This window comes from Pistacia vera, unplaced genomic scaffold (assembly GCF_008641045.1).
Source record: "Pistacia vera cultivar Batoury unplaced genomic scaffold, PisVer_v2 Contig212, whole genome shotgun sequence".
NCBI classification, from domain to species: Eukaryota; Viridiplantae; Streptophyta; class Magnoliopsida; order Sapindales; family Anacardiaceae; genus Pistacia; species Pistacia vera.
The window spans coordinates 473,510-493,089 of NW_022196016.1; the positions used below are offsets into that span (position 1 = coordinate 473,510).

Genomic DNA, 19,580 nt, shown 5'->3' on the forward strand with positions numbered 1-19,580 from the left:
AATTCAACTTTTGGGGAAATATGAGCTGCTTTCATATCGGATTAGCCAACTGAGTTCTCTAATTGACTGCATGCAAATTTCCCATTCCTATATTAAGTGGGGGCATAGTATAATTTTGTTAATGAAGGGGGCGGCAATGCTAACAAGAGAAAAAGGAAATCGAAACAGGACATTGCCTCTTAACTTGTTGCATGCAATAGGTGAAATCAAAGTGAAATTTTCCTCAAATTTCAAGTTCTGCCCGGCAGATGCAGAAATCTGTTAAGTCTATCCAATCTCATCGTGTGTTCAGTTTTACACAGAATGTTAGTAAATCAACTCTCTAATCTACACTCTTTGAATTGACAAGGCCATAAGAATTCCAAGTCCTTACAAAGTCTCCTTCCAGAACCGGACTGACCTGTCAGTGCCACAGGTAATGAAGGCAGCCTCTGCTGGTGAATGTTCAATCCAACGAGGTGCACCAATATGGTTTGAAGGCCACCTTGCTACTTTTTCAGCTGTTAAAGCGTCCCAGATAACCATCTGCATCCACCAAAGATTCATATGTAAAACTAAAATGAATTAAGGACTTTGTTATACTAACTTATTAAGCTGAACAAACCTCGTTGCTTTGTTCATCGATGGCTAGTACAAACTCTTCAGTATCATTGAAAACAGCCTGCAGAGATACATATTGAAGCACCCAGAAAAATGGAATTGTAAGAATACTTGAACAGAAATTGGAACTTTTATCAGAAAGAAAATATATGGAATGCCGAGATCCTTTGCAGATATATATGTGAAAGTAAATCACACAACAAACCAACCCCAACCAACTTGAATTATGGATTTATTCAGTTGAATTAGAAAACAAACAGCATAGACTAATCATAAAAATCTGACCACTTGTACAGTCGCTGTGGGCTATAGGTTTTGCTGCCCCAAAATGTGGCCCAATACACCAGTTTAAGACTTTTAAGTGTAGCTTCGACTAAAATTATAAAATCTTCTTAACATAAATACCCAGATAACCCAAATTGGATTTCATTTCTTCTGGCTTCAGATGTATAGCAAACTGCAATTGGGGGTTTAGTACTACCTTTGGGAGAGAATAAATTTCAAATTCTAAAGCCCATGATCTCAAAATTTCCCGGGATACTACCTTTGTCTGCAATTAAAGAACAAAGTACTGACAGAAAAGCCATAACAATTTACTCACCTGGGGAAGGAGTGGGAAGAAAACGGAAAAAGAAGGATGTTAAGGAAGTGGCAATTACCAACCCAGTAAAAACAAGATAAACCAAAAAGGAAGGGAAGCAGCAGGCAATCCAACATACCTGGCATCGCAATTGTGTATGTGAAGATCCAAGATATTGTTTGACCAATCTTCCAGTGCCAACTTCCCAGAGCTTTACAGTGGAATCCTTCCCACAAGAAAGAACAAACCTAGAAAGTCACAATTTAAGTCATGATCAGGAACTTAAACATCTAAGAAACAACCTTTATTGTTCCATAAGATTCTATGTTTCAGCATGCTCTGCTATAAACTTCTATTACATATTCTGCTTGGCTACTTTTGCAATTGAACTCTAGAAACGTTTGCTGACATTAAATAATAAGATTAGTCATAAATAACTGACAACTAATAAGTGCAGTCACACAAATGGACTACAAAATTTAAAGTCATAAGTATTATCAATGCTTTACTTAGTTACAGCATTGGTCAAGACAAGCCTCTTCATCACACTTATGAAATATCTAGAGCCCACATATTCCACATTATCAAATTTCCAGATAATTCCATTCTTCTCATTACAATAAAAATTTAACCCAGATTCAGCTTGTTTGCACTGACATGATTTTCCTTAAGTCACCTAATAACCTATACTTCTGTGGACATTTATATATTGAGCTATTCATACCTTTGATCCTTTGTAAAGTTTGCACTGGTGGCCTCCGCTGTTCCATGAGCACCAACTATGGAGCGCACACAATTGGCACTTACCCCATCCCATAACCGAATAGCACCATCTTTAGACGCTGTGACATACATGCCACCAGTGGATGAATATCTCACCTGCATAACCCAAAAGATAAAACTGATTAGCTTCATGTTCTCAAGCTAATTTTAACTGTGAACTAATTTATCCTTCCACAGAGAAGAATATAGTATGTTGGTGATACCTGATTTATGGCTCCATTAACGCCTATCTCTGGTACATTTGCAGATAGATAACACTGAAAAGTATTAACATCATACAAGTGTGCAATTTGATGATCAGTTCCTGTGTTAAGTTTTTTCAATTCAACCTTGTGAGTAGCCATATGCCAGTAAGAATTAGGGGCAATGCATGATATAACTTCTAGAAACAGCACTTAAACATAATTAACATTTCTCCTTTCAAGAAGAAAGCTAAAAATAATTACAATTATTATTATGATGCATCATCGATATATCCTTGAAGTGGGAACTGAAGAAAATATTTTGTATAATTTTATTCAAACAGCATAACAAGTTCAGCATAAGTCAGCTTCATAGCATTACAAAAGAAGGTGAACCTTAAAAACCATAAGAGATTGTGACATAATGGTTTGGAAGTAGTGCAAAGTCTAAATAAATTATCATGATAATCTGTACATAGTTCCCATAATATTCAGATGAAAAAGCAAATATGGTGAAAAAAATACAAATTAAAGAGGTCAAGAAAAATTGAAAATAATTACCTGCAAGGAGAAAATCCCCAGAAGGATGAAAAGACACAGAACGAACATTGTGAGTATCCTGTGTCATTACAAGCACAAATTACTACAGTAGGTCAACTATGTCTGATTGTTAAAATCTATTGCCAAAGTTTCAAGAACCATGCTTCTATATCGAGATGACAAGAAAAACCTGGATAACTCTGTATGCTCTCTTTGCAGTAGCTTTTGAAAAATCAAAGAACCTGAAATGCGTTAACAAGCACCACAAAAACAATGAGAGTTCAATTCATTTTCTTCAACACCAAATTGGCAACGTTAAATGTCTTCACAAATAGATTAGAGAAGAAATAAGGAAAATCAATATGTAGAGTGCTTAGCCTTAAGAAGAAACAGATTCTATCGATGAACTAATAAAAAGAATATAGTACATGTTCAGGGGAAAATGAATTAACAAAGGCACCTCCTATTTGATTGCATTACAATAAACATACTTTATTGTGTGATCTTTGCCTCCAGATATCAGAACAGTGTTTTGAGGATGGAAATCCAAATCATTAATTGGCTGCATTTTTCAGTAAAGAGTTAGGCAATTAGAGGCAGATTCTTAAGACATCTAGATCAGCTATTATGAGGGGAAAAATAGAAAACCAAAAGATAAAAATACAATGGCCAAAGCCAAATTAAAAATTAAAAATTTTCATATAAAAAAGATACATGAAATTTAATAAGATATCATCTGTTTCTGCAGAGATAATGTGCAAATAGTAGAAGTATCCAACAACTGCAAATTAGCTATTAAACATACAAATGCATTGCTTTTGTTGTAGCATTTTGCTGGTGGCAAATATGTAATCAAGAAACAAATGTCACGCATATTTTTCCCCGGTTACATGGACTCTTTGCTGATGTCAGATAACATAATACCGGATACTGTTATAGATGCAGACACCCGCATTTCAGGTGCAATGTCATAGCCAACACTAGTACAGGAGTACATGCAACTTAGTTCGAGATAGTATGTCATATTAGTTGTCAATAGGATGACCTTGTGTTTGAACAGTAAGAATAAACAGAGGAATGACCAAAACCAGATGCGAAGAAGCAAGTGAAAAAAGATGGAAATTTGAGGATTCATAAGCAATAGAACTAGATCTCATAGATTGTTCTATGTGTATAAATACATGATTTCTCATGATTTAAGTTTAGCACTAGTTGGCACCATGCAAGAGCCAAAGACTAAGGTGGATCTACCTGCATATGGTCGTAAAATGTTCGTATGACAGGTCGCACAGGACCTTCCCTTGAATCCGGCAGCATCATTTGCTTGATTTTTGCTATCTGCAAGAGGACAGAGAACTAGAAGTTAGATACTGACCGTACCAAGGAAAAAACTGAGCACATAATTAATAGTATTAAAACCTCAAAGAGCTTAATTGATGTGTCCGCACTTCCAGTTGCAACAAACCTCCCATCAGGACTAAATCTTGCACATCTGGCAATATTCTAGAAAATTTCACCGATCTGTCCATATCAGATTCTAAGAAAAGTGATACAAATTATATAAGCCATATTAAACTACAAAAGAAAACATGTATTAGAAAAACTTCTTCCAGCACAAGCATACCTTGTGCTCTGAAAGATGCCGTGTCTCGTGCTTTGGAAAATTCTTTGATGAACCTTTTGTATCCTGCACAGCACTGATTTCATGGAAGAAATGGAGTATAAGGGCATTTTCTCTTTGTCCTAAACTCAAAACTACAAATCTATCAGTCCTGCAATACAAGTGCTTCACATCTCCTATGCCCAATCTAAAGGCACCCTAAACAACATAAAATAAGGTGTCTCTTTGTTATTTCTTTAAAAAAAAAAAAAAAAAAAAAAATTATTCATAAATAACTATCTGAGGAATATGGGTATCAAATGTGGGAGTAACATAATAAGCAGAAGTACCAAAACCAGACAATACATGAGCACAAAAAATATGAAATGATAATATGCCTTAGATACAAGATAGATGAAGCGAAATCCTGAAGATAAATTTCACTGAAACAAACAGATGAGTCACTCATTATCAATAGGTTTTTAACAAATGTAACAAGAACAATGTTGGAACCCATACTTTTAATTATTTTTCAAAACTTTCAACAGAAACACAATTATACAAGCCAATTTTCAAAATGTTTCATTAACACTCTACTCCGAGAGGGGAAAAGATAGGAACAAGAAAACTAACCAAAAAAAAAAAAAAAAAAAGAGAGAGAAAGAGAAAGAAAGAAATTGTTTCCTACATTCAGTTTGTCAAACAAATTCTAAGAAATAACAGAAGTGAGAAAAAAGCATGAAGGTCTATATGTGGTGTACAAGAGGGTGGTCAGGGAACATTTTAAATTGAAAAGTTATACTTTCTTCAGTTCTCGTACTCCAAAATTGTCCTCTAGATTCATATAACACTTACAAACTTTAAAACACAAATAATTCACTGAAACTTCATAGCCACATCAATTATCTTAATTTGGTCAGTTCACTTTCTCATACATTTCAGTTTCTATATATGAGTTCATATGCATAGTCTGTGAGTTTAGTATTATCAGTGTTCTTGACTTTTGATTTCATGTTCATATTCTCTTCTAAGGACAACAGTTAATCAACAAAATTAAGCATGACATCCAGACGCAAATGATGCTCAAAATTCATAATGACAAGTCATAAACAAGAATATTAATCATTGACACAACATTGCATAATTACAGTAGAAAGCCAAACAACAAAGCAAGTGAATTGCCTGAAATCAACAGCAGCAGCTCGGGGAGCCGGGATTGAACCATAAGCTGCAGGTATAGACGAGCCAGAATCAAACAATGGATTCAAAGGAACCCCTCTTCCTATCTCATCTTTCTCCACTGCAAGACCCTGTTTTTAACTCAGAACCAAACACTCTTTTTCTACACTAAAATCTACCCCATTAAAAAATAAAATTAAAAAGCACAACAAATAATAACCTTGGCAACAAGCTCAAGAAGCTTATTAGGCGGGGCTTCAATGTTCAATGGAGTCATTGTTGCCGAAGCAACTGCACTTGCAGCCTACAAACCACAAAGCTTTATGAATTTTATTTAAATATGAAATTAAAACTTAAAAATTGAGTGAGAGAGATAGAGAGGGATTTGCCTGAGAGAGATTGTTGTCCCGAAGATGAGCAACGATGAGAGAATTAACCTGACGAAACAGCTTCCCATCTTGCAATATCTGCTCAACGCCGCTGCTTTCCATTTATTTTTACTGTTAATTACTTAAACCCTAGCTGTTATTCAGAATCGCACAAACAAGGCTCTCTCAAAAAAATTCTTAAACCCAGCAACTGATTCACCAATCCAACAATATCAGTGATTATTTAAATAATGAGTGAAAAAAATTCAGAACAAATTTTGAATAAAATCTAAAAACATCATTATGTTTTTATACATCTTTTAATTTGATATTATCTTCAACTTGTTTCAAATAAATTTTAATTATATTTTATTTTGATAATAATTCTTTAATCACAAACCAAGAGCAAATTAATTATGTAACTCAAATGATCTAAATTTTTAAAATTGAAATATCATATTTTAACCACTATTGGGGCCTGATCGTAAAACAGGAAATCATGATCTAGCTTGGAGTATACATCGCTTGAGCTAACTCTTGATTTCCAGTGGAGGCTAGAAAGGTCTCTTTATAATAAAAGAGTAATAGGAGGTTATAATATAATCTTTTAAGTTTAAGTTTTACTGTTGTTAATAAAAATAATCATTATAGTTTTTTATTTAGTTAATAGTTCTAAGATTCAAAAATTAATTAAGGACATGTAACCTAATAAAAAAAAAAAATTGATCTCATAGCAAGATGACTATTAATGTAAGAGAAAAATAAACGATTTATTAATGGGACTGAAATTGATTAGGGAAAAGGACAAGTCTTAGAAGTAGAAAAATGGGAGAAAATCAAAAGAAGGTGTGCTGTTTCCATCAAATTGTAATGAATGACAGCTATTATCACTTAATGTTATGAATTAGTCTACGTGAATGCCCCCCACCGCAACCATTTTTAATTTGGACAGTCTTACTTAATTACATGTTTTTTTTTTTTTTTGGTCAACTTACTTAATTACATGTTTGTTTTTAAAGTGAATTTGTTTATAAATATTATTGTGAGAGAGTGTGTGACCAGCTCAGAGCAAGTAGTAGCTTGGAGCGAGTTATACCTTGGCATATAACTTATGAGATGACCACAAAATTGAAACGAGTTATGTTTATGGTGGAGCAAACTGTTTGACAATTATCTTTCAGATCATGGATAAATCTTATCTACAAAGATAAACATTATCCTCTAAAATTAAAGAAACAATCACGATAACTTATATTTAAAATCAAAGAGAAAATGGTTAGGCATGCACAAAGACCTTAAGCTTCGTTTCTCATTTAAAGGATTCATAAAAATCTATAAAGATATACAATGCTTTTCGATAAAAAAGATCTTAAGTTTAAGTTATTTCTTAATTGTTAATAGAGTAAGTTATTGAAACTTTTATCTAACCAATAATTTTAAAATCTTAAAAGATTAGTTGAGGTGTACGTAAACTAATTCGGTACTCTTAATTATAAAAAAAAAAAAATTGTGATAACAGTGTATATATATATATATATATATTTCACTTAGGCTAGCTTTCAATGGGAACGATTGTCGGCACAACCCGAATCGGGGCACGCTGTCAATGAGAAAAAAAATGATAAGGAAAATATAAATAGGGTCCAAATTATTGTACAAAAAAAAAAATAGAAAAAAATGCTAGTTTGGTTGTTAAGACAATCAACAAAAATAAATAAACATCTCCCACCGACACTGTTTTTTGGAATAAGGCAAGAATTATGGGCCCACTTTCTTTGCTGTCTGTCCCTCTTCGTTCAATCTTTCTACACCGTCTCATTTTTTCTTGACGCATTAATTTTGTTTTTTTTAACATGAAAAAATATTTTTGGTCGTTTTCCTATAATGCCCCCTAACAACGCTTCTAATTTATTTATTTATTTAGGATTTTGTACAGGGTACTTATTATTAAGAGGATGCTTTTTTTAAAACAAAAAGAAAAGATGACGAGTAATTTTTATCAATAAATAATTATTTTCATTGATCCATTAATGCTTGTTTATCAATAAATAAACAATTTTATCATACAATTTTTTAATTTTTTGGTTAATCGAGGTGTTTAGACCAGCTTGCACGTATCTCAATTAATCTCCGATATCTTGAAATTAACAATCGAGTAAACTTCCAGTGGTCATCCTTATTAGCAAATGAGATGAATTAAACTAGAAACTTTTTTGGTAATACCTCAAGAGTCCCTATTCAACGACTCTATCATTCAAAGGTGGTTAAAGTATTATTATTATCCAAAGCACACCTTTTAAAAAACGAAAAAAAATCAATGCTAATTGTATTTTTATCGTAAAAAAAAAAAGTGCATTTATTAATAGAAACACAATTTGTATTTTTTTGTTGTTGTGCTTTTTAGAAAACTGTCATCAAAATGATAATACCCTATTATATGTTCTTGAAACTCCGCTTAACGCCCTTTAATTAACCTTAAAAACTTACATACACAATGCGTTTTGACCTATTTTTCATTCAAGAGGGTTTTATTGTAATTAAACAAACTTCAGTAGGGTTATTGATACTTTATCTTAGATTATCCTAAAATATTGCAACCACCATCATTGAAAAAGAAGTAAGCAAAGCTAGGCTTCTAAATGAATCAAACATAATTAATTAAAATAATAATTAATAATAATGTGAACTTATATTGCACGATTCAACTAAGCAAAAAGGACAAAAAAGTAATTACATTCCGCATAAGTGATTACAGAGTGGGTTTTTATAAAGTCCACTTAACCAACAAAAGCTCCTTCGCCCTGTGAAAGAAAAACTCTCTCTCTCTCTCTCTTTTACTCTGATGCAGATCTTGAGTTAACTCGTCCGACTCACGCGTTCATTACCAAACCTCTGCCTCAAGTAATGGAATCTTTACTGTCTTCACTCTCTCGATCTATTTCCAAGCTCAGTGGTTTCGCCATTCTCCTTGTGTTTTTGTTTTCTTGCAACACTTTTACTTCCACAGGTCAGTGGTTACTTTCTTTTTCTCGTGTTTTTTGAGCTAGTATTTTGTGGTTTTCAAGTGTTTTTCTTGTTTTCTGAATCTGGGTTGTGCTTAGTTTGTAGAGAACTGTGACATTCTGTTTAAATTTTTCTGGGTGTACTCTGGATTTAAGTCGTTCTGTAACATAAGTTGCTGATTTTGGTCAAACGAAGAGATTTGTTTCTGAAGTTAGTTTTTTGTTTTTTAAAGTTTTTGATCTTGCGGTTGAGATTAATTCTAAGATATGTTTAATGATGTGCAAAGATTTTGAGAGACAACTCATTCAATGAGTTAGATTTTTTTTTTTTTTTTTCCGATTTCTAAAGGGTCCACAATTATCTACAATCTAAAAATAAGATATCAAATGGTAGATTGGAGGTATGAATCCGGTGAATAGCAACCAGGGAGGAGAGTAATGTTTCTAATGTAATGTGATTTTTTTTTTTACTTTATCCTAATTTGTCTTTAGTGATTTGTTGCCGTGTATGGCTTTGGTTAGTGAGATTGTTGATTGTTTAATGAATTATACCCTTGATTTGGATCCTTGCTTTGTGTTTTGTGATTTCTTTGTTGTTTTGGAGCTAATTTATAACAGTTAATTTGAGAATGAAAGAGGATCAGTTGAAAGAGTGTTGACGATTAATTGAGTTTTGCATAGTGAAAAACCAAATTAAGCATGTGTTGTTGTGCTTTGTGTCCATTACTCTTTGCCTTGTATGTTTCCTTTTCAGTTTCAGATGATAACTATGTTTAAAGAATGTTTGAAAACTAAAGTTTTCAGTTATTTTTACTATATGTTTATGCAGAAGCTTACGATGCACTTGATCCAAATGGGAATATCACACTCAAATGGGATGTAATGAGTTGGACTCCAGATGGATACGTTGTAAGTGTCAGTTAATTATAGATTCTTTCATGACATCAAGCATAAAACTAGTATCTCCATGGATATAGCATTATGTTATGATTCAATTTCTCATAAAAAAAGAAAAGCATTAAATAAAGTAAAGAAAAAGTCTAATTTGAATTCAAAGAGTAGCATTTCTTTTCAAAGTGAGTTTAGCAGTGGCAATCATTCTTCACATTGACTGCTCATACCTGTGGCAAAAATTGGAGAATTCAATCTAAAACACCAATTTACAGTTTCTATTTCTTTGAATTTTTTCCCCAAAGGCTTCCTTGAACATATAATTTGAATAATCATTCTTATTTTGGTTTGGCAGGCTGTTGTTACAATGTACAACTTCCAACAATATCGCCACATTCAATCGCCAGGTTGGACATTGGGGTGGAAATGGGCAAAAAAGGAAGTCATTTGGAGCATGATAGGGGGCCAAACCACAGAGCAAGGGGATTGTTCAAAATATAAAGGGAACGTCCCGCATTGCTGTAAGAAGGATCCAACTGTAGTGGATTTATTACCAGGGACTCCTTACAACCAGCAGGTTGCAAATTGTTGCAAAGGGGGAGTATTAGCCTCCTGGGCCCAGGATCAGCCCAATGCAGTAAGTTCATTCCAAATCAGTGTGGGTGCTGCAGGAACAACTAACAAAACTGTCAGAGTGCCCAAAAATTTCACGCTAAAAGCCCCAGGGCCTGGATATACTTGCGGGCCAGCTAAAATTGTGAGACCAACTCAATTTGTTACAGCAGATAAGAGGAGATCCACTCAAGCTATGAGTATGTTTCTTGAATAAAATTTCTAGAGTAGAATAGAGATTCATAACTGCATATGTTTTCATGTGGCATGTGTTAATCAATTAGGCTCCCTGATGTTCCTGTTTCAGCCTTTGATATAGATGTTCTGCCTGATAACATGTTGATAGTAATTCATCTATATGGTTTTAAAGTGTAATATCTTATGTGTTCCCTCTGATTGATCTACTGGTATGTTGTAGCATATAAGGAAACTTATACTCCATGAATTGGTCTCAAAGTTGAACTAAGATGTGATGACTACCATTGAATTCTGTTCTTAATATAAATAGCAAAACTCTCAGTATTATGGAACAATATTTTCAGTTGACTTAATTTTGCCTGGATCTCATGGCAGTGACCTGGAATGTTACTTGCACGTATTCACAATTTCTGGCTCAAAAGACTCCCACCTGTTGTGTTTCTCTCTCTTCCTTTTACAATGACACGATAGTAGGCTGTCCAACTTGTGCATGTGGCTGTCAAAACAACGGAACAGATTCTGGGAGCTGTGTAAAGTAAGTACTTTCCTTTTATCTTTTTTTGCATGTCTCACCTTCTGTTTTGTTTTTAAATCTTTCTCAAAATATGTCTTCATGGTTTTTGTCTTCTGATATGTTTTCTCTCATGATGTCCTGCAGTCCAAAGTCTCCACATTTAGCTTCAGTTGTTAGTGCTCCAGGCAAAGCTGTCACTAAACCTATGGTCCAGTGCACCAGTCATATGTGTCCCGTCAGAGTTCATTGGCATGTCAAGCTCAATTACAAGGAGTACTGGCGTGTGAAGATCACAATCACCAATTTTAACTATGCAATGAATTACTCACAGTGGAATATTGTTGCGCAGCACCCCAACTTTGATAATCTCACCGAACTTTTCAGCTTTAATTACAAACCATTAACTCCTTACGAAGGCTTAAGTAAGTTAACTCTTGCCAAAGATTAATTATTTTCTTGTCAAAGATGGACTTAAGTCTAATTTATTTCTGTCTTAAATATTTGACAAGATGAAATGTTCTTTTTGCAGATGATACTGCCATGCTATGGGGACTTAAGTTCTACAATGATTTTCTTAGTGAAGCTGGCCCTTATGGGAATGTGCAGTCAGAGCTATTATTCCGGAAGGATGCATCAACTTTTACTTTTGAAAAGGGTTGGGCTTTCCCTCGAAGGATTTATTTTAATGGTGATAACTGTGTGATGCCACCTCCAGATGCCTACCCGTGGTTGCCAAATGCCAGTTCCCGGCCAATTATATCTCTATTTCAACTGGCTATGACAATCTTGGCATCTTTGGCACTCTTAGTGGCTTATGCATGATGAATTTATATCTAAAGCCAGTTGGAAAGGCAAAGAGTTGTTCTACAACATTCTTGATGTGCCACCTGGTTTTATTTATCCTGAAGCTTGTGCACTCCAGTCCCTACGTGCTGGTGCTGCAACTCTAACACGATACGAGTGGGTTCAGGTGCACTACATTCTGTTGCTACAGAAATCTGCTCTTTGTTTAATTTATGTGCTGGAATTAAGGGTTTCTGCCATTTTTGTTTAGAAGCATCTGTTGTGTTATATTATATGTTTATTTATTATATATACACTTGATCAAATTGTTTGTAGAATATCCACAAGGAATAGTGTTTGTAATAAGGAACTTAATGAAGAAATTATAGTTGATATATGATTTACTTCCTACTTGTTAGCATTTTACCATGTCTGTCATAAATTTCTTATTTCTTAATACCAAATACTCATCAAAATGTTCAATGCAGAAAAAGAAATGGTGCTTAGAAATAAATGATGCACTATGGACACCCAAAAAACTTATGGATATTTCAAAATCAAGTACATGTCTACTTATTTATACACTAGCTCTTCTTCTTAGGTAAAAGATTTCTGCAACTGAAGGATAGCACATTTACCATATGTTGTAGCTCAGAGAAGAAGTTAATGAAGGTGTGCACCTGCTGTAATGGGCAGTCCATCGATCTTTGAAAACCACTCTGCTTTGTTCGTTTTAGTGTATCTCAATATCCTGCTCTCCTAGTGGTATAATCAGCAAATGGAAAGTATCAACAGAAACAGTGAGGCTGCCATTGTAAAACATGTAACTGGATTTGCAATAGCTGAGCTTGGCAGAAATGGGTATGTATCTGGTGGCGGCAGCATGCATTCGTCACCATTAAAGTAAACTTTCCGAGGAAATGCCCATCCCTGCTTGAAGGTGAATGTGTCCTTGTTCTTCTGAAGGAGCACCTCAGACTGAACATTTCCTTGAGGACCGGCTTCCATTATTAGATCATTGTAGAATTTCATGCCATAGAACATACCAGTGTCATCTGCACGTACAGGTCAAGACGTTTATATGCTTCTGTGAGATTATGCAACTGAACTTGAAATAAATTTTAGCTGTTAAGACTTACTTATCGATTCATAGGGGACGAGCGGCTTGTAATCAAAGCTGAAGACTTGAGTAACATTGTTGAGATTTGGGTGCTGTGCGACAAGTGTCCACTGCGTGTAGTTCATCCGGTAGTTGAAGTTAGTAATGGCGATCTTCACACGCCAATAATCCCTGTAGTTCAGCTTCACATGCCAATGTACCCGTATAGGACACATATGATGTGTGCATTGTAGCAATGGTGAATTGTCCTTTTTTGGAGTATTTATACCCTTCTGATGTGCTTGCTTTGAGTTACTCCTGCATTACCAACAGCAGAATTGGCATCTCATACTCAAGGAAAAAGGAATCTACCAGATCTCCTACCTAGTTTACACATGTCAAATTAATTGCTTTGTGTTAACTCTATTTGCTGCTATCTTTTCTTCAACTCAAAGAAAAAAGATGTCTACTTTGAATCATAAGTGATGGATGTTCAATTGCTTTGCAGTTGCTATATGAATATTCATGTGAATATTAGTGAAAACTGGATGGGAAGCTTACATTATGCAGTTTTTCTTTCTGTTCTGGCAGCCGCAAGCACAAGATGGGCAAGGAGTGATTGTTTCATTGTAAAAACTTGAGAAGGAAACGCAGCAGCTTGGGTTCTTTGAAGCCAGGAACTGTGAATAAGTGCAAGTAACATTCCATGTCACTGCATACAAAGATAGCAGATCATTATAATTAAGTTACAAATTTATGCAAAGATCTACAAACCAAAGATAGATTTAATAGAAAGATCTCAAAAGAGAAAAGCTTACTCAATGCTTGAGTTTTTCTCCTACGATCAGTTGTGAGGAAGACTGTTGATGGGACCACTTTTGCAGGGCCGCAAGTGTAGCCTGGTCCTGGACCTAGCAGAGTAAAATTCTTGGGCAGTTTCACCGTCTTATTTGATGTGCCGGCAAGTCCAACACTGACCTGAAAGGCTGAGACTGCTCCTAAAGGATCTTGTCCCCAAGACGACACAACACCGCCCTTGCAGCAATTCGTAAACTGCTGGTTGTAGGGAACTCCAGGAAGCAAGTCAACAACAGTGGGGACCCTTTTGCAGCAATGTGGTATGTTTCCCTTGAACTTGGAACAGTCTCCTTGCTCTGTGGTTTGTGCTCCCACCATTGACCAGATCACTTCCTTTTTAGCCCATCCCCATCCCAGAGTCCACCCAGGTGCCCCGATATGACGATACAATTGGAAATTGTTTATTGTCACTGCAGCCTGATATAACTCATTGCACAATGATTAATGTGATGATGATCCAGAATATTACAAGGGTGCTTGATACTTTCAATTTGAAGCTTTATTTGATTACAATTTACATTAAAAATTTCATAACAGGCTCTCCAGTTTAAGATGAAAACACTCACCACATAACCATCTGCTGTCCAGGACATTACATCCCATTTGATCGTTACATTGCCGGCTGGATCCAATGGATCATATGCAACTAAAATCATGAAAACAAAAGCCAAAACAAATACATTAATGAATATAACCTGTACAACAATTAAAACTGGAATTTTCAGACCTGAACAAAGAGTACTTTACCTGCATGAGAAAACATGATAAACAGAATAGCCAAAATTGTGAACTTCAGTCCGAGGAATGAGTGGCATTGCCTCCTTAGACAAAAGACAATGCTGTGAAGTGGGTCAGTTAAGTGAGAAAATTCCATGGCCAGAAGTTCACAAGCTCACGAATTCTCCGGCAAGGAATCAACGGAGACAAGTATTGGTTTGTACAACCTCTGTGTTAAAAAGGAAATACTAAACCACAAGGGAAAAAAAAAAGAACGGTTGAAGATGTCTCACCAACTGGTTGTTGAGTAGTATATGAGATATTTTCATCACCCTCTTTCATGTATACCTAATTGATTTTAATTTGTCAGTTTCAAGTTTCTGCATCTTGAAGCAATGGTTTGGTGAGGAATGATGGAAAAGCTGGCGGCAAGATTTTGAGAGGTTGAACACAACACCTCAACTCTCACTATGTTCACTCACATATACTCAAAACTCACACGTGCTTTAGCTTCTGTGAGCCTGAGATATATGTCAGTATGGGGACCTGCTTAAGAAACAAGTTTTCTACTCTTTGAGGAACTGACTTTCCTACTGTAAGCCAGTCCAGTTTAGCTTTTGCCTGATGTTTACTTATATATGTAATGTTTATTCATCTTTATCATATTTGAATCATTGCTCCTCTTGATGCAAATTCAAGTGAAGAGTTGACTTTGTTTTTACCCTTTGTTTCATGTATAATTGCAATGGTAAATTGGTAGTTGGTTATCAACTTGATATGATCTAATGCAATCCAGGAAGCTGTATTACATGTTCATACCAAAAGGTTTTCATTAACATAATCATAACGGAAATGTATCGGTCCTAGTTGAGTCTACATCGTTAAGGAACGATTTGGACACCCCGACTCTTACAAGCCGGTTTTAAGGCTGGGTTATATCTATTTGTAGTTACTACAATTGGTGTCAGAGCAAGACCAAACTTTGGGCACCCACTTGGGATGACCCTGGTTGCGGATGGGTAACCTGACACATGATCTGAAGGTATATCGAGCCACCGTTGTTGCAACCCTCCCCTCATAAACTGATTTTACCGACGAGTTCTACCCATTTGTTTGTTCATTGCTAGAAACTTTCTTAATCTCAATGTTGTAAGTCAAAGATATCATATCATTTATGTACAGTAGGAAGGTGGATTAGTGGGTTGATGATCGGTTTTTGGGTTGTTCTAATAGTAGCAGATCTTGATACAGTTATCAAGTCAGGAAGGTGGTGGCACCAGTGGCCTCTCGCCATCTGATAGTGACATAACTTCTTATTAAGCCGTTAAAAATAGTGAAAGTTATGCAGTAGCTGTATTTGTAGGTGATCATCATACACAATCTCAAAACTTTGAATAATCCATAATTCAAGAACCCAATTTTCATAACTTCTTGGTGAAAGAATGCTTCAAGAACTGTTGCTAATTGGCTACTCAAAACCAGAAAGATTTTCAATTAGGATATGGGTATCCTGAGCAAATTTATTTGTTGATTTGAATTTTGAACTCTCAAAGATGATTATAATCATTGGTTAATTAGCTTAATTTGCTCCGTCTTTTTAGTTAAACAAATTGAATGATTAGGTAAAGAATACATTAAGTTGAACACAATGATAGCTTGGCTTTTACAGCAAATTTACACCAGGTTGCGAGAGGTCAATCTTTAGCAATTATCTTCACATCAAATCTTCCAATCATCATGAAATACTTTCTTTTTTAAAACAAATATATCTTTAGAGATTGGTGATTTCATTGTTAAACTGATTAATATTAACATTATATTATAACAAGCACAACCAGACATTTATATATAATATAACAGTAATATTATTAATCCCAAAAATCACATCCCAAATAATATGTCACTATATGCTGTATTTTTTTTTTTTTTTTTTTTTGATGATCGGAGGTGTCTGGGCTAACTTACGTGCATCTTAACTAATCCCCAAGACCCTAAAACTATCGGCCGAGTAAGATCTCTAGTGACTATCTCTCTTAGCAACCGAGGAGAGACTCAAACTCAAGACCTCTTGAGTAATCTACCCAAGAGTCTCTATCGAACCACTTGACCACCCAGAGGTAGTTATTTGTATTTGAAGGTGCGTGGAATCGAACCATGTGCCTGTTGCATGTGAAGCGAGCGTTTTTTTTTTTTTTTTTTTTGTGACTGAGATGTCTGGGCTAGTTTGTGCGTACTTCAACTAATCCCTAAGCACATTGAATACCCTACAACCCAATGTTTCAAAGTAAGTCACAAATGTGGTAAGTGACCCTAAAATAGTTCGAACCCAGAAAGTCAACAAAAGGAGAAAATCTTTTTAACTGTTAGACCAACCTTTGAGGCTACCATATGTGGTATTATCATATTGTTTTACATATTATTATTTTATTTACATGTCAAGACCACATATGATAACATACTATTCGGAATGTATTTTTTAGAATATGTTTCAGGATTAGTAATATTATTCATAATATAAATATGTTTAGTGGTGGAACTAAAAAATCATATTTAAGAGAGCAAAAGTAGAGCTGGAATAACAGGGATTCACGGAAAAATAAATAGATATAGTAATATTGATGTATTTTATGAGTAAATTTTCAAATTTTTCCTTACAAGGGGTGGTCATGGCCCCCGCAGGCCACATCAGTGGTCTAATGGTCTGTCGCTGAATATGCATGCAGTGTATTTTTATACGTAAGAAATAACTCGGGTTTAGATCATTTATTGGCATCAATTAACGATAAAAGATAATTATGTAATTTTTAATAAGAGAAATTTAACTAAATATTTATATTTTAGTGTAATACACAATGAAGGAACTTCACTACTTGAAACCTTTTGTTTTCAGAATTGCATGAAAGAGGAATATACCTATTCCTGAAGATTTCATCTCTATTCAATTAGTCACCAAAAGCCTAGCAATAACAAAAGCAAAAAGCCACCAAGTGCAGATGATGATATTGGGATTCTGTGAACAGAGTTTGGTAAGTATGGATAATCTTCAGGAAGAGGCATCATGCATTCATCCCCATTAAAGTAGACTTTCCTAGGAAATGCCCAACCCTGCTTAAATGTGAACGTGTTTACATCCTTTTCCAGAATCAACTCTGACTGAGCATTTCCATCTGCTCCAGCTTGCATCAGGACATCATTGAAGAACTTTAATCCATAAAACATTCCAGTGTCATCTGCATAATCAAAATGTACAAAGTTTAGTACCAGTTTCATTGTTTCAATCTGTTTTGCTTTCTAAAATTCCTGAAAACCTTCTGTGTAACTTACTTGTGGACTTGTATGGGATCAGTGGCTTGTAGTCAAAGCTGAAAACTTCAGTGACATTGTTGAGATTCGGATGCTGGACGACGAGTGTCCATTGTGTGTAATTAGTTGCATAGTTGAAATTGGTGATGGAAATCTTGACACGCCAATAGTCCTTGTAGTTGAGCTTAACATGCCAATGGACCCTGACAGGACACATATGTTGTGTGCATTGTAGCAATGGAGTGTTACTTGGTGTGTTCATTCCCACAACACTTCTAATCTCTGAACCACTCCTGCAATCAATCAGAAGATACGAATTACATTTCTGTTTAGTTCTAAACTGGAATTTAGCATCAGAACAAGGCTTACTGGACACAATTGTTTCTGTTCTGGCAGCCGCAAGAACAGTTTTTACAAGGGGTGATGGTAGAGTTGTAAAAAGATGACATGGAGACACAACAGGTTGGGTTCCGAGAAGCCAGAATCTGTGAGTAAGTACATGTCACATTCCATGTCACTGCAAATACCAAATTGAAGGGTTAAGTAAAAGAGAAGAACATGATTGTTACGTGGGAATATAATAGGAACTAACTAAACTTACTCATCGCTTGAGTTCTTCGACGCCCATCAGACGAGTAGAAAGCAGTTGGTGGCACTATTTTTGCCTGGCTGCAAGTGTAGCCTCTTCCTGGAGCAAGCAAGGTGAAATTCTTCGGCAGTCTCACTGTTTTATTTGTAGTACCTGCGAGTCCAACACTGAGCTGAAGGGAAGAAACTGCAGCTGAAGGGTCTTGTCCCCACGACGCCACAACACCGCCTTTGCAGCAATTGGCAATTTGTTGATTGTAAGGGACTCCAGGAAGCAAGTCAACCACTGTGGGATTTCTCTTGCAACAGTGAGGGATGTTTCCTTTGAACTTGGAACAGTCTCCTTGTTCTGTAGCTTGAGCCCCAACCATTGACCAAATCACTTCTTTTTTCGCCCATGTCCATCCCAATGTCCATCCAGGGCTCATAATGTGCCGATACATTTGGAAATTGGTCATCGTCACTACCGCCTGAAAATTCATCATTTCAAGTCAATATTGAAAACAAAACACTTCAATCCTGTCAAGTTTTTTCAAATGATGCTTACCACATAACCATCTGGTGTCCAAGACATCACATCCCATTTGATGGTTATGTTCCCAGTTGGATCCAGCAGATCGTATGCAGCTAAATTACAATACAGAAGAAGAACAAAAATGTAAGTAAATTAACTAAACCTAAACAGGATCAATATTCTTTCCATTTGGAACTTTGATGCATGAATTAGAAGCTCACCAGCATGAGAAAATATCATAACAACAAAAACTGACACAACAGGAGATGCATATTTGTTATAAACCATGCTTCAAGTTCTCTGGAATTGGAAAACCTCTCTGCTGTAGATACAAAGAATGCAGAATGTTGAGATTTATTCAATCAAAGAGTTGAACCAGGAAGAATTAATGGATGGAGAAGGCTCACCTACTGGGTTTGTTGGCTACTTCATTTCATTGTCATCCTGTCATTTTCTCATCCATTTATATTTTAGTTTCTATATGTTTTTGTGTCAATTCAGGCCTGTAAAGGAAATCATATTCGTGATTATATGACCTAGAACACGAGGGATATTTCAAAATATTTTACCACAAAAACTCTACTCTCAACAACAACAACCCAGCATCAAATTTACCCAGATGACATTTTTTTTTTCTGAATACAAAACAATTGTGCATTACAAAAGTTT

The 19,580-nt window shown here is 35.4% G+C and overlaps 4 protein-coding genes across 5 annotated transcripts; 1 reads left to right on the forward strand and 3 right to left on the reverse strand.

Moving 5' to 3' along the window:
* Nucleotides 1-78: 78 nt before the first annotated feature.
* Nucleotides 79-6,107, reverse strand: LOC116129459 (cleavage stimulation factor subunit 50). The gene is made up of 14 exons (XM_031415199.1): nt 5,854-6,107; nt 5,685-5,768; nt 5,468-5,595; nt 4,310-4,382; nt 4,105-4,188; nt 3,937-4,023; nt 3,177-3,247; nt 2,876-2,927; nt 2,707-2,764; nt 2,167-2,267; nt 1,905-2,059; nt 1,320-1,428; nt 605-661; nt 79-525 (listed from the first exon to the last, which is right to left on the reverse strand). The coding sequence occupies exons 1-14, from the start codon at nt 5,953-5,955 to the stop codon at nt 370-372; spliced, it is 1,317 nt and encodes a 438-aa protein (XP_031271059.1). The 5' UTR covers nt 5,956-6,107; the 3' UTR covers nt 79-369.
* Nucleotides 6,108-8,617: 2,510 nt separating this feature from the next.
* LOC116129458 (protein COBRA-like) lies at nt 8,618-12,236 on the forward strand. The gene is made up of 6 exons (XM_031415198.1): nt 8,618-8,839; nt 9,664-9,743; nt 10,081-10,537; nt 10,911-11,070; nt 11,194-11,471; nt 11,579-12,236. Exons 1-6 carry the CDS (start codon nt 8,737-8,739, stop codon nt 11,869-11,871), a joined length of 1,371 nt encoding a protein of 456 aa, XP_031271058.1. The 5' UTR covers nt 8,618-8,736; the 3' UTR covers nt 11,872-12,236.
* A 106-nt stretch (nt 12,237-12,342) lies between these two features.
* Nucleotides 12,343-14,772, reverse strand: LOC116129457 (COBRA-like protein 4). Its single transcript, XM_031415197.1, has 6 exons — nt 14,537-14,772; nt 14,356-14,435; nt 13,750-14,206; nt 13,493-13,643; nt 12,972-13,249; nt 12,343-12,887 (listed from the first exon to the last, which is right to left on the reverse strand). Exons 1-6 carry the CDS (start codon nt 14,661-14,663, stop codon nt 12,604-12,606), a joined length of 1,377 nt encoding a protein of 458 aa, XP_031271057.1. The 5' UTR covers nt 14,664-14,772; the 3' UTR covers nt 12,343-12,603.
* Nucleotides 14,773-17,328: 2,556 nt separating this feature from the next.
* Nucleotides 17,329-19,410, reverse strand: LOC116129559 (COBRA-like protein 4). Of its 2 annotated transcripts, XM_031415277.1 has the most exons (7): nt 19,319-19,410; nt 19,133-19,233; nt 18,945-19,024; nt 18,411-18,867; nt 18,179-18,326; nt 17,831-18,102; nt 17,329-17,736 (listed from the first exon to the last, which is right to left on the reverse strand). In XM_031415277.1, the coding sequence occupies exons 2-7, from the start codon at nt 19,197-19,199 to the stop codon at nt 17,453-17,455; spliced, it is 1,308 nt and encodes a 435-aa protein (XP_031271137.1). In that variant the 5' UTR covers nt 19,200-19,233; nt 19,319-19,410; the 3' UTR covers nt 17,329-17,452. The 2 variants fall into 2 exon arrangements, with proteins under 2 accessions (XP_031271137.1, XP_031271136.1); XM_031415276.1 differs by lacking the exon at nt 19,319-19,410 and having other exon boundaries at nt 19,133-19,252.
* Between the last annotated feature and the right edge of the window lie 170 nt (nt 19,411-19,580).

Coding starts and splice junctions, on each gene's coding strand:
- LOC116129459 (XM_031415199.1), bottom strand. CDS start 5,955: ATGGAAAGCAGCGGCGTTGAGCAGATATTGCAAGATGGGAAGCTGTTT. Junction 5,596..5,684: donor TTCTTGAGCTTGTTGCCAAG/GTTATTATTTGT, acceptor AGTTAAAAACAG/GGTCTTGCAGTGGAGAAAGA. Junction 2,928..3,176: donor GGCAAAGATCACACAATAAA/GTATGTTTATTG, acceptor AACGCATTTCAG/GTTCTTTGATTTTTCAAAAG.
- LOC116129458 (XM_031415198.1), top strand. CDS start 8,737: ATGGAATCTTTACTGTCTTCACTCTCTCGATCTATTTCCAAGCTCAGT. Junction 9,744..10,080: donor GGACTCCAGATGGATACGTT/GTAAGTGTCAGT, acceptor TTGGTTTGGCAG/GCTGTTGTTACAATGTACAA. Junction 11,472..11,578: donor AACTCCTTACGAAGGCTTAA/GTAAGTTAACTC, acceptor TTCTTTTTGCAG/ATGATACTGCCATGCTATGG.
- LOC116129457 (XM_031415197.1), bottom strand. CDS start 14,663: ATGGAATTTTCTCACTTAACTGACCCACTTCACAGCATTGTCTTTTGT. Junction 14,436..14,536: donor TATCATGTTTTCTCATGCAG/GTAAAGTACTCT, acceptor TCATGATTTTAG/TTGCATATGATCCATTGGAT. Junction 12,888..12,971: donor CGTCCCCTATGAATCGATAA/GTAAGTCTTAAC, acceptor CTGTACGTGCAG/ATGACACTGGTATGTTCTAT.
- LOC116129559 (XM_031415277.1), bottom strand. CDS start 19,199: ATGGTTTATAACAAATATGCATCTCCTGTTGTGTCAGTTTTTGTTGTT. Junction 18,327..18,410: donor TCGAAGAACTCAAGCGATGA/GTAAGTTTAGTT, acceptor TGGTATTTGCAG/TGACATGGAATGTGACATGT. Junction 17,737..17,830: donor GATCCCATACAAGTCCACAA/GTAAGTTACACA, acceptor TTGATTATGCAG/ATGACACTGGAATGTTTTAT.